The 13413-nt window shown below is 41.7% G+C and overlaps 1 protein-coding gene across 3 annotated transcripts in view; it reads right to left on the bottom strand.

The window, feature by feature from the left end:
• LOC109912461 (ABC transporter B family member 1-like) overlaps positions 1-13413 on the bottom strand; it is a 171954-nt gene that overhangs the window by 104792 nt on the left and 53749 nt on the right. For all 3 annotated transcript variants that reach the window (XM_048611177.1, XM_048611176.1, XM_048611178.1), the window contains exon 12: positions 468-558. In XM_048611177.1, coding sequence (XP_048467134.1) covers positions 468-558 — 91 coding nt within the window. The remainder of the gene's footprint in view (positions 1-467; positions 559-13413) is intronic.

The following is a 13413-nucleotide window of genomic DNA, read 5'->3' as shown; positions in this document are numbered from 1 at the left end:
AGGTGGGGAAATGGTTGGTACTTGCATCAGTTGATTTCTGTGCATTCTAGAGGAACTACACAACACTTACAAAAGAACAGGCCTCAGTCCTATTCCATCATTCAATGGCGTTCTGGTTGATCTGTGACCTAATCTGCATCACCACCATTTTCCCTTCTCCCAGAATTAAAATGAGATTCTAAAATGGTAGACTGACAGTAGCACGGATCTTGCAGCTGCTCCTGAGATTGCAGGCTTATTTACACGTTTACTTCTAGATTTCTTACATTTATTACATTTAAGAGACATTTGTATAAGTACATGAATAAGAAATGTTTGGAGGGATATGGGCCAAGGGCAGGCAGGTGGGACTAGTTCAGTTTGGGATTATGGTTGGCATGGACTAGTTGGACCGAAGGGTCTGTTTCTGTGCTATATGACTCTGACTCTAAGAACTAGCATTTGCATACACTCAGGCAATCACTTACATGCCAGAGTTCCAAAAGAGATTCCAGATTTTCCATGTCTTCCATCATAGACTAGCTTTGCGCCATACCACAGCACAAGCACAATTGCACCCTGTAACATGAAATCAGTCAGTGGTATTATTTTATGTAGATAGGTGGAACATTCAGACAATGTACACCAGAAGCAAATATTTCAACACTTTTGAATTAACAAATCTGTTTTCTCATTCTGAGCATCTTTGGGTATCTTTATTCTCCATTTCAAATTTTTTCTATTGCTTTAAATTAGCTTAATAGTGTAAATTTAGACATAGCTCTCACTTCAGAGTTAACAAACAATATGCAGGTGTAAATAGTTTGATCTAACAGCATAACCAGCAATAACATTGATTTTTTTTGTAAATTAGAAAAATTAACACATTTGTTTAACAGTACAGGAGCAGCACAATCTGATTAACACGCAAGGCCATGAAGAATGACACAAAGCTAGCTGCAAAGTTCAAGTAGATGCCCAAAATAAAACAGAGGCATTCATCCTAATCTCTAAAGGAGTGGACAGCATTGGCAACATACTACTTTCCAATCAGTCTTTGTTACCAGAGGAGAATTGATAATTTAATTTAAGGCAGATTGAGCAATTATTATAAATTATGTCAGAGCAGAAGACTGCAGTCACATATGAGATTAGAAAAGATATAGCAAAACATTTGTATGGTTACAATTTATCAACTATATAATCGCTTTGCAAGTGATGTGATCAAGGGATAAGCCAAGAGACAGTTTGACAATCTAGTATATAGCTACATTTTGGATTGCAATGGGGCGAACACACCCAAGTTCAAAAAATTTCTTCCTACGTCCCACTACTTATGGAGTTGCATGATCAACCTCACTCTCCCAGACACTACACACACTCACCTTGTCAGTTTCAAAGTCTATTCCCCAAGAGGTTTGCATAGCAAGATGCTGTTGCAAACCAGGAGCATGATTTGCAAGCAAACAAGCATCCTTACATAACTTTAAAGATTTGGAAACTCACTTGCTCCTCTAACTGCATCTAAATTAGAGCACAGACAGAACAAGATGACAACTCGGGTGATCAATGTCAGGGATACCACATCCTGAACTGAGACTCCCTGTCTTCCGACAGCTTTTGCTACTGCTCACAGTGTGCCTCAAACTCAGACCAAAATCTGGATCACAAGTATGAAAAATCAGAAGCAAACTGAATTGAATTAGCTTTATTGTCAGTAAAAGTACAGATCTAAGATGCTTACACATAGTGAGCAAATTAAAATGTATTAGGGACCAAGGAATACAAAGTGCAGAGGAAAAAGACAATAGCATGAAACAAAATTATGAAATAAAATCCACTTTATTGTTCTTGTCTGCAAAAAAAAAAACACTGGATTCTCCTGATTGCACATAAAAATGGATGCTTTCTTTAACTTGCCTTCAAATTTAACCAGTGTATTTTGTACATATTTATCCCTTCAGCAAAAATAATCCGTGACTGTTTTGAGTATATCCATTCAGAAGATCACAAAACTGACTAATACATTGGGAAAGGCAATTGGAAGTTTGTTGAAAAGTTTATGGAAATTTCTCTCCAAAATACTCTTTTATTCTAACCTTGCTTCCTGAAGATGTTGAGGTTCTGACAAATGCAGTCTGAACTCAAAGCTGTTTATTTCCCTCTCCTCCCCTTGCTCAGTGTCAACTTTATCACTCCACTCTCAATTTGGTCACTATTAACTAATTCTGCAGAAGCTAGGGGCCAAACCTGCAAATTTCCCAGCCTGCAAATGACTCAATAGTACATTCTCACAACCAGTCTTTTGTGAAGCAATAATTAAACAGTTTTAAATAGATTGTCATGCCAAACTGGCTCTTCTGGATATCAGCACGTCAAAAATACCTAGTTTTCTTATGAAATAATCATCATAGAATCCCTACAGGATGGAAACAGGCTCTTTGGTCCAACAAGTCCACACCAACCCTCAGAGCATCCCACCCAGTCCCATCCCCCTATAACTGACCTAATCTACACATCCCTGTACACTATGGCTAAATTGCTCAATCTACCTAGCCTGCACATCTTTGCACTGTGGGAGGAAACCCATGCAGACACGGGGAGCATGTGCAAACTCCACACAGACTGTCACCCAAGGATGGAATCGAACCCGGGCCTCTGGTGCTGCAAGGCAGCAGTGCTAACTACTGAGCCACCATGCCGCCCTATGATATGTTGGAAAGTGAAACTTGGGATTTAAGCGATGTTTTACAAACAGACACTCCGATACATTTGCAAGTACAATCCAATTTACAAGATTGATGTATGCTTTTCTTCAAACTTATTTAATTACAATTTAATAGTTGGTCAATTGCTTTTAATTTAAATACTTTGGTCTGCTTTAGTGAGCACATTATTCAAAACCCATGATGCAAAGTAGCATATAATCTTGCAGAATGACACTTCCCCTGTTTTTAGAGAGAGAGGAGAGCTCTGGATCAGCTGATAATATGACATATTATGAAGGGACGTGGTCAAAACATTATTTAAAAAAGATTACATGGATGCATTTTTTGAATTTTTAACAAAGGACAATTTGCTCAGGAAAAGGTGCTGGGTACAGCAGTAACAATCAGCAAAGCTTGGGGCTTGGATGGAATTAGTCTGGAAGACTTTCAGAGGAAGATCACATGGTGCAGTTTGTGGGCGAAATACAACTATTGCATTTTTGAACTCCGTGGAAGAGAATTTGATCGGCCTGATGATCAAGAGCCCGTTGTTCCATCTCTTTCTTTGTAATGCCACTCAGCAAAGTTTGCGTGCTAAAAATTATACCAGAAGACTCTTGACTACTCCGAGGGTTCCTGGAGAGGATTTGTTGAAATCTACTCCACTGTCTCCAGCAAAGAGAATTGAGCCAATTAGAATAGTTCCAGAAGACACTCCCATGCTAATAGCTGGGATTCTGAAATTATTCTGTACATACACTCCAACTGGTGTTTCGCAGCTCATTTTCTTTTCCCCCAAAAGTTTAACTATTACTTGGCCAAAGTACTTGAAAAGTTAACACATTGCAGTTGTTGCTTTGTACCACCTCAATCTTGTCAGGGAGTATTAGAATTTTAAAAGGTAGAGACATATTTGCTTAATCCAAACTGTTTGTCAATTATCTGTACATGATTATTTGACCACGCTTTTTTTTGATCATAAACCAGTTATTTGTGATTAAAAATTCATGGCTGACTTTCTTTTAAATACTATAATCTGACACAGTCTGGACCTAGATAATTGTTCATATCATCAATCTGCTTAAATTTAAAATTTGTGACCAGTAGAAGGGTGGGACTCAAAAAGGAAACCATGTACTCTCAAATCTCAGTCGCGACAGTCAACCTGAAATGTTAATTCTGCTCTTCCTCCACAGATGCTGTCTGATCTGTTAGGTACTTACACCATTTTCTGTTTTGAACTCAGATTTCCAACATACACAATAGTGTGTTTTTACTTTGAATTTACCGTGTAATTCAAAATTATACAAGTTTTGTTAATTGCTCATTCAACACATAGCTTTAAAAATAAACCTTTTATTTTGAATAATCAAAGCTAGTAGTAGTGCAATTGATGGAACTGGATTTATACAGATCAAAAGTGAACCTGAAAGCTGACATATGAATGCAAGGACTGCCACCATGAAAATTTTCTGCACACACACAATACAATTCCATTCAATGCCAGTGTTACATTATTCTGAATATAGGGAGGTGCATCGGTTTTTGAAAACATTTTGGCTCATAATTCAAGCAACAGATCTCACCTCTGATCTTCAAGAAGGCTGTCCCCAAAGATCTATGAGTAACATTGGCAGATTCCCACTTCAGATGTCAGTGTGAATCTGGAACCAAGTCAAGAGATCGCCCAACAGCAATGTTCTCATTAAACAAGGCAAGTGGGTAGTATTCTGAGGCAGCAAATCGGGAAGTTAAATATCACAATTATTCTTGACTTTTAATTAAGTTTTACAGAAAATTAAGTAAATGGTTTCAATCATACATATGGAAGCTGTAACCTAAGTTTATAAAATTGTTTTTAAAAGTGTATTTTTGTGAGAAGTTAAAACAAAAAAAAATTAGATATCCAGGACAAAAATGGTTTTCAATTGTAATTATAAACTCAAATGCTGGTAAAAATCAACTTACACCTCAATCAACAACATGCAACATTTTCAAAGTCTTTTATAAGACTAAGAGTAAAAGGGAAAATTCTCATCAGCTCAGTGATATATAATTGATTGTATTCAGAATGTTTTAACAGTGCAACATTTGATTATGGAATTAGCCATATGTAGCATCTGAAAGGTATCCACCGCAGTTTTAGTCATTATCCTTTGCTCTAATAGCAGCAAAACAGATGAACTGGCTTTAATTTAGTTTTGGGATCTTGTTATTTGCATATTTTCTGCTGTGTTTACATTCAAAGCAACGGATTACACAGCATTGTAATTCAAGACATGCAAAACACTTTATATAGAGGTTTTTTAAAATCCTTCAGTAGCATTAAAGTGCTTATACTTTAATTACAAATTGAACATTCAAATGACATCATAGCCTAGTGCACCTATCCAAGTAATCGCTAATATCTATTTATTTATTCAGATTTATTGGAAACATGAAACGTGAAGTGCTGCTGGATAGCTATTATTTTTAGTTAAAGATAGTTGAGCCCAAGTGAGGATACAAAAGCTATTAAGACCCCAGACTGGATTAAGTTATAAGCAATTTTAGCTCAGTTGGCTGGATGGCTGGTTTATAATTCAGAATGATGCCAACAGCATGGGTTCAATCCCCACACAGGTTGAGGATACCATGAAAGAAATCATGAGGGACATGGATGGGGCAAATAGTCAAGGTTTGTTCCCTAGGGTAGGGGAGTCCAAAACTAGAAGGCATAGGGTTAAGGTGAGAGGAGTAAGAGTTAAAAGGGACCTAAGGATCAACTTTTTCAGGCAGAGGGTGGTGCACATATGGAACGAGCTGCCAGAGGAGGTAACAGAGGCTGGTACAATTATAAGTTTACCCGAAACACTACCTAGGTAGTGTCTCCCACCCATCCTCCTCCTCTAACCAAAAAAAAGGTTCTGAGCGCTGATTTGGTAAGGCTACTAGTTTTTTTTTTAAATGGTCTGTTTGGGAATTCAGAACAGTGGGAATGGATGTTAGGGCAGTTGCATGCTCCTCCTGTAGAATGTGGGAGGTAAGGGCCACCACTAGTGTCCCCACTGACTTCATCTGCGGGAAGTGCACCCAACTCCAGCTCCTCGGAAACCGCGTTAGGGAACTGGAGCTGGAGCTGGAGCTGGATGAACTTCGGATCATTCGGGAGGCTGAGGGGGTAATTGAGAGGAGTTACCGGGAGGTAGTCACACCTCAGGTACAGGAAAAAAGTAGATGGGTTACAGTCAGGGGACGGAAAGGGAACAGGCAGACAGTGCAGGGATCCCCTGTGGCAGTTTCCCTGAAAAACAAGTATACCGTTTTGGATACTGTTGGGGGGGACGACTTACCAGGGGTAAGCCATGGGGTACAGGTCTCTGGCACAGAGTCTGTCCCTGTTGCTCAGAAGGGAAGGTGGGGGGGGAGAGGAGGAGAGCATTAGTCATTGGGGACTCCATAGTTAGGGGGACAGATAGGAGATTCTGTGGGAACGAGAGAGACTCGCGGTTGGTGTGTTGCCTCCCAGGTGCCAGGATCCGTGATGTCTCGGATCATGTTTTTGGGATCCTTAAGGGAGAGGGGGAGCAGCCCCAAGTCGTGGTCCACATAGGCACCAACGACATAGGTAGGAAAAGGGATGGGAATGTAAGGCAGAAATTCAAGGAGCTAGGGTGGAAGCTTAGAGCTAGAACAAACAGAGTTGTTACCTCTGGTTTGTTACCCGTGCCACGTGCTAGCGAGGCGAGGAATAGGGAGAGAGAGCAGTTGAACACAGGGATGGTGCAGGAGGGAGGGATTCAGATACCTGGATAATTGGGGCTCATTCTGGGGTAGGTGGGACCTCTACAAACGGGATGGTCTACACCTGAACCAGAGGGGTACCGATATCCTGGGGGGGAAATTTGCTAATGCTCTTCGGGAGGGTTTAAACTAATTCAGCAGGGGAATGGGAACCTGAACTGTAGCTCCAGTGTACAGGAGGTTGAGAGTAGTGAGGTCATAAATAAGGTTTCAAGGTCGCAGGAGTGTACCGGCAGGCAGGAAGGTGGTTTGAAGTGTGTCTACTTCAATGCCAGGAGCATCCGGAATAAGGTGGGTGAACTTGCAGCATGGGTTGGTACCTGGGACTTCGATGTTGCGACCATTTCGGAGACATGGATAGAGCAGGGACAGGAATGGTTGTTGCAGGTTCCGGGGTTTACATGTTTCAGTGAGATCAGGGAAGGTGGTAAAAGAGGGGGAGGTGTGGCATTGTTAGTCAAGGACAGTATTATGGTGGCAGAAAGGACGTTTGATGAGAACTCGTCCACTGAGGTAGTATGGGCTGAGGTTAGAAACAGGAAAGGAGAGGTCACCCTGTTGGGAATTTTGTATAGGCCTCCGAAAAGTTCCAGAGATGTAGAGGAAAAGATTGCAAAGATGATTCTGGATAGGAGCGAAAGTAACAGGGTAGTTGTTATGGGGGACTTTAACTTTCCAAATATTGACTGGAAACGCTATAGTTTGAGTACTTTAGATGGGTTAGTTTTTGTCCAATGTGTGCAGGAGGGTTTCCTGACACAGTATGTAGATAGGCCAACAATAGGCGAGGCCACATTGGAATTGGTACTGGGTAGTGAACCAGGCCAGGTGTTAGATTTGGAGGTTGGTGAGCACTTTGGTGATAGTGACCACAATTCGGTTACGTTTACTTTAGCGATGGAAAGGGATAGGTATATAATCGCAGGGCAAGAGTTATAGCTGGGGGAAAAGGCAATTATGAGGCGATTAGGCAAGATTTAGGATGCATAGGATGGAGAAGGAAACTGCAGGGGCTGGGCACAATTGAAATGTGGAGCTTGTTCAAGGAACAGCTACTGTGTGTCCTTGAGAAGTATGTACCTGTCAGGCAGGGAGGAAGTGGTCGAGCGAGGGAACCGTGGTTTACTAAAGAAGTTGAACCTCTTATCAAGAGGAAGAAGGAGGCTTATGTAGAGATGAGGCGTGAAGGCTCAGTTAGGGCGCTTGAGAGTTACAAGTTAGCCAGGAAGGACCTAAAGAGAGAGCTAAGAAGAGCCAGGAGGCGACATGAGAAGTCTTTAGCAGGTAGGATCAAGGAAAACCCTAAAGCTTTCTATAGGTATGTCAGGAATAAAAGAATGACTAGAGTAAGATTAGGGTCAGTCAAGGACAGTAGTGGGAAGTTGTGCGTGGAGTCCGAAGAGATAGGAGAGGCGCTAAATGAATATTTTTTGTCAGTATTCACACAGGAAAAAGACGATGTTGTCGAGGAGAATACTGAGATACAGGCTATTAGACTAGACGGGATTGAGGTTCATAAGGAGGAGGTGTTAGCAATTCTGGAAGGTGTGAAAATAGGTAAGTCCCCTGGGCCGGATGGGATTTATCCTAGGAATCTCTGGGAAGCTAGAGAGGAGATTGCAGAGCCTTTGGCTTTGATCTTTATGTCGTCATTGTCTACAGGAATAGTGCCAGAAGACTGGAGACTAGCAAATGTTGTCCCCTTGTTCAAGAAGGGGAGTAGAGACAACCCTGGTAATTATAGTCCAGTGAGCCTTACTTTGGTTGTGGGTCAAGTGTTGGAAAGGATTATAAGAGATAGGATTTATAATCATCTAGAAAGGAATAATTTGATTAGGGATAGTCAACACGGTTTTGTGAAGGGTAGGTCGTGCCTCACAAACCTTATTGAGTTCTTCGAGAAGGTGACCAAACAGGTGGATGAGGGTAAAGCGGTTGATGTGGTGTATATGGATTTCAGTAAAGCGTTTGATAAGGTTCCCCACGGTAGGCTATTGCAGAAAATACGGAGGCATGGGATTGAGGGTGATTTAGCGGTTTGGATCAGAAATTGGCTAGCTGTAAGAAGACAGAGGGTGGTGGTTGATGGGAAATGTTCATCCTGGAGTTCAGTTACTAATGGTGTACCTCAAGGATCTGTTTTGGGGCCACTGCTGTTTGTTATTTTTATAAATGACCTGGATGAGGGCATAGAAAGATGGGTTAGTAAATTTGCGGATGACACCAAAGTCAGTGGAGTTGTGGATAGTGCGGAAGGATGTTGCAGGTTACAGAGGGACGTAGATAAGCTGCAGAGCTGGGCTGAGAGGTGGCAAATGGAGTTTAATGAGGAAAAGTGTGAGGTGATTCACTTTGGAAGGAGTAACAGGAATACAGAGTACTGGTAAGATTCTTGGTAGTGTGGATGAGCAGAGAGATCTCGGTGTCCATGTGCATAGATCACTGAAAGTTGCCACCCAGGTTGATAGTGTTGTTAAGAAGGCGTACGGTTTATTAGGTTTTATTGGTAGAGGGATTGAGTTTCGGAGCCATGAGGTCAATTTGCAGCTGTACAAAACTCTAGTGCGGCCGCACTTGGAGTATTGCGTACAGTTCTGGTCACCGCATTATAGGAAGGATGTGGAAGCATTGGAAAGGGTGCAGAGGAGATTTACCAGGATGTTGCCTGGTATGGAGGGAAGGTCTTATGGAGGAAAGGCTGAGGGACTTGAGGCTGTTTTCGTTATAGAGAAGGTAGTTAAGAGGTGACTTAATAGAGACATACAAGATGATCAGAGGATTAGATAGGGTGGACAGTGGGAGCCTTTTTCCTCGGATGGTGATGGCTAGCACGAGGGGACATAGCTTTAAATTGAGGGGTGATAGATGTCAGAGGTAGGTTCTTTACTCAGAGAGTAGTAAGGGTGTGGAATGCTCTGCCTGCAAAAGTAGTAGACTCGCCCACTTTAAGGGCATTTAAATGGTCATTGGATAAACATATGGATGACAATGGAATAGTGTAGGTTAGATAGGCTTCAGATTGGTTTCACAGGTTGGAGCAACATCGAGGGCCGAAGGGCCTGTACTGCGCTGTAATGTTCTATGTCCTATAAACATTTATAAGGCATCTGGATGGGTATATGAATAGGAAGGGTTTAGAGAGGTATGGGCCAACTGCTCGCAGATGCAACTAGATTAATTTGGAATATCTGATCAATATGAACGAGTTAAACCAAAGGTCTGTTTCCATGCTGTACATTTCTATGATTCTCCCCTTGTCTGAGGCATGGTGATCCTCAAGCTAAACCACCACAAGTCATTTCTCTCTAATGAAAGAGCAGCCCTATGGTCTTCTGGAACTATAGCTTTACCTCTATTAGGTAACTTAGTGAGTAGGGCTGAAGAATAAGACTGTACGTATTACAGAATCGGATTTAAAAATTCTGGAGTATAGGCATTTTCAAATGTAGCAATAGAAAAGCTCAAGTAGAGATACTGAGCCTGTAGCAGTCCCAAGGCAATACAAATGCTTACAGCTGCACTTCGAAACACCTCTGCAAATATCACAATGAGCAGGGTCCTAGCAGGGTGGCCTGTCAGCAGAAGTCTGATTGTGAACAACTGGCTGATATCTGGCTTATTTGATTCCCATTGGGTCTGCGCAGTTGCGTTTATCAAACTGTTGCCAATGCACCAGCCAGGATTCCTCAGCAGGGCAAAAATGGATTCCCAGGTAGAGGTGATGAGTGGTACCCCATTTGAAGCACCTGAGCTCCTCCAGCAGGATGTCCCTCTCCCACAGACCGAGCAGAAGTCCCAAACATTTACTTCGGTTGATTCTCATGAAGGATGTCGCAGAGGAGGCCTCCTGGCACTCGCACATCCTCCACAAATGAACATGAGGAGCACGTCATCGGCGTATGCCAGGGGAACCACCCCCAGCCTTAGCCTGCCCAGAACCAGACCTGACCAGCTGCTTCTGCAAGAGGCGCAGGAATGGCTCCATACAGAGAATACAACTGGCCAGACAGAGGGCAGCCCTGACATACTCCCCTCCTGAAGTGCGGGAGCACTGTCAGGGACCTGTTAACCATCACTACACACTCTGCGGGGTGTACAGAAATCTGTTCTGAGTGAAAAAGTGCATCCCAAACCCGAAAGCTCGTGAAGTCCTGAGCAGGTGCTGGTGATCCACTCTGTTGAATGCATTGCCCTGATTGAGGAAGAGAATGGCACTTGACAGACCAGGCTTCTGGGAATGATGGATCATGTCCCAGACCAATGTGCTAATCATCCTCCAGTGGGAAAGCATTCAGCAGCGAAGGGATACTCTGTCTTCACTGGTGCTTTTTCAAGAGCCAGGCATCAATTTATAGGCAAGTTGCCTTTGACTTGTAGCAAAGTTAGCAAGAGTTCTGTAATTTTTTTGGAAGGTTGTGTGTTGAGCTATTGAATATTTTGGGGATAGGACAGAGAACTGGGTGACCTCACAAGGATACAGAGAGGGCTAAGCAATCACTGCAATTTCTCTCAATTTGCAACCTAAATAAGAAATAGAGCTGAACTCTGAGGAGAAGAGGACAGAAGGAATTGCAGCAATGAACACTAGTTCATCAGACATAATCACAGAACAGTGTTTCTTCTTTAAACAGAATCTGAAGTCTTGCACTGGAGGGAGTATGGTGTGTCCAGTGGTTGTAAAGGTCACAGGAATATTAAACTTGTATTTTTCCATTTGTGTCAGACACATACAACCCAATATGCAATCCATCAATGTATCTTGGAGGTGACTAAGGATCACCTATACCTTGATAAGCAATTAAATAATTGTCTCTTTCAACAAGGAGAAGCAAGATGAGAAGACATGTAACCTTGCAAAGACAATAGGATTTCTGATGTCAAAGGGGAGAGTCACAGAAACCACAAGGCCACCACACAATTCTCATCCAGTTGTTGTGTAATCAGGCACAACACATCATGTTGGTGAATACCTGCTGTACTGACAACAGTAATAATGTCTTCATTCAGAGACTGTGTTATTTGCTTCGTCTACGCCTACAAGAACAACTGAGCGGTCATCCTGGTGCACGTGGTTGATGACCCCACAAAACAGTGAGTGATTCACGTGAACTATAGAGCCATCAGAAACATCAAGCATATTATTTGCAGACAGAAGCAATGCTTCAGATGTGTAGTTTTCTTGGGTAAGGCATTCCACTACATGCAGGAGTAGGTGCTCTGGCTTGTGGTGCTCTGCTGTAAGGTGTGGTGTCCAGTACACTATTTAGCATCTAATGATCATTTCATAATGGCTCCACATCATGTTTCTGATTTTGTACTCAAAAGCTTTAAGAAATTCAAGATCCTATATGCTCTGCTAATTATTCTTAGCATATACTGCTATCTTCAGAAGTTATGCACAAAACCTCCAAGATCTATCTGTTCTGGAATATTTTTTGAAACCATGCCATCATGTTGTGAGCCCAACATTTCACTTTAAAGGCCAACCATCACTTGTCTGCCTGTTCTGCTCAGCTATCTATATCCTGTTGCAGCCAAATGGTATGATCATCTCAATTTGCCACATCTCAAAGCTTGGAATTGTCAGCAAATATTCAAATTTTAATCTATTAATATCCAAGTCACAAATACATATTTAAAAAAGTTGGCCTACCACTGACCCTTGGGAAACACTACCCTCAAGTCCAAAAAATAACCATCTGCAACACCTGGTTTTCTGCTCCTTGGCCAATTCTTTTCTTCAAGCTATACCAACCCTTCTATCCCATTAACCTCAATTTCATAAACTAACATTTTGCATGGGAATGTCATCAAACGTTTTTTAAACCCCCATGTAGGCAACATCCATTGCACTCCCTTCATGAAAACATCAATGAGATTAGTGAAACACTAGCTCTGCTATTTACAAAGCTGCTCTACATTGTTAAGATCACATTTTTCATATTCTTTGTTTCTGACAATGAACTAACACTTAATAAAGATTGCTTGAAATCAAACTGGCTGCAGTTTTCAAAATCATGTTTACTGAAGCTGGTTGCAGATTGCAAAGCAAGTGGAACCAACAGGTACATGAAAACAATGTTGCTGTGTAGAGGACATCAAAGGCAATTGTCTTCACTTTGTGTTCAGATTGAACTCGCTGAGTGACTGCTTCCTTGGCTTGTCCATGGAGCAACTGGATTAGATTTGAAAGAACTCTAGATAAATTTTGGGATTGACTTCTGAGGAGACTGGTTGTGTGTGTAATCAACAGCAGCAGAGAGAGAACCTAACTTCTGAAGGAAAAGCATCAAGACCTCACTCTCTTCCTCCTGTTTGTGAAAGGTCCAGAAATTCTGGCTCCTAGTGGGATCCAATGACCCGAAACAATAACTCTGATTTTTCTTCACAGATGCAGCCAGACCTGAACTTTTCCAGCAACTTCAGTTTTTGTTCCGGATTTACAGTATCCACAGTTCTTTCAGATTTAATCCTGATGGGTGTTCTCAGGCACTGGTTCCTATAAAGTGACTTTTTTCATAATCTGCCAAAGGAAAAGAATAGAAAGACTGCCAGGCCATTCAAGGGATAAATTCTCAATCAGTAACTAGAAGACTAACTTTGATGCAAACAATGTTCTGTCGCCAGAAAATACCTGAAAAGGTATCAAAGGAAACTGGAAAATATCGAACTAAGACAGCCAACTAAATCCTGTACTCCAGATCGGCACAAAACTTGATTATCTCATAATTTTTGTCAACCTTAAAATCAATGTTTTTCTGTGTGTCAGTTTATGCATGGCTAGGTAGTTAGAACAGTCAAAGCCAAAAACATTGAATGCAAGGAACTGCTAAATCTTTGAATTTAAACTATTACACTAATCCATTATAGGGGTATTTCCCACAGGCCACCTTACTACACTGATTTCAGAACAATGTTTTCCTTCTTTGTGAATTTATTCAGG

The sequence above is a fragment of the Rhincodon typus genome, chromosome 24, assembly GCF_021869965.1.
Source record: "Rhincodon typus isolate 14 chromosome 24, sRhiTyp1.1, whole genome shotgun sequence".
NCBI lineage: Eukaryota > Metazoa > Chordata > Chondrichthyes > Orectolobiformes > Rhincodontidae > Rhincodon > Rhincodon typus.
The sequence above is the reverse complement of the archived record's forward strand: the minus strand, read 5'-3'. Positions and strand labels throughout refer to the sequence as shown.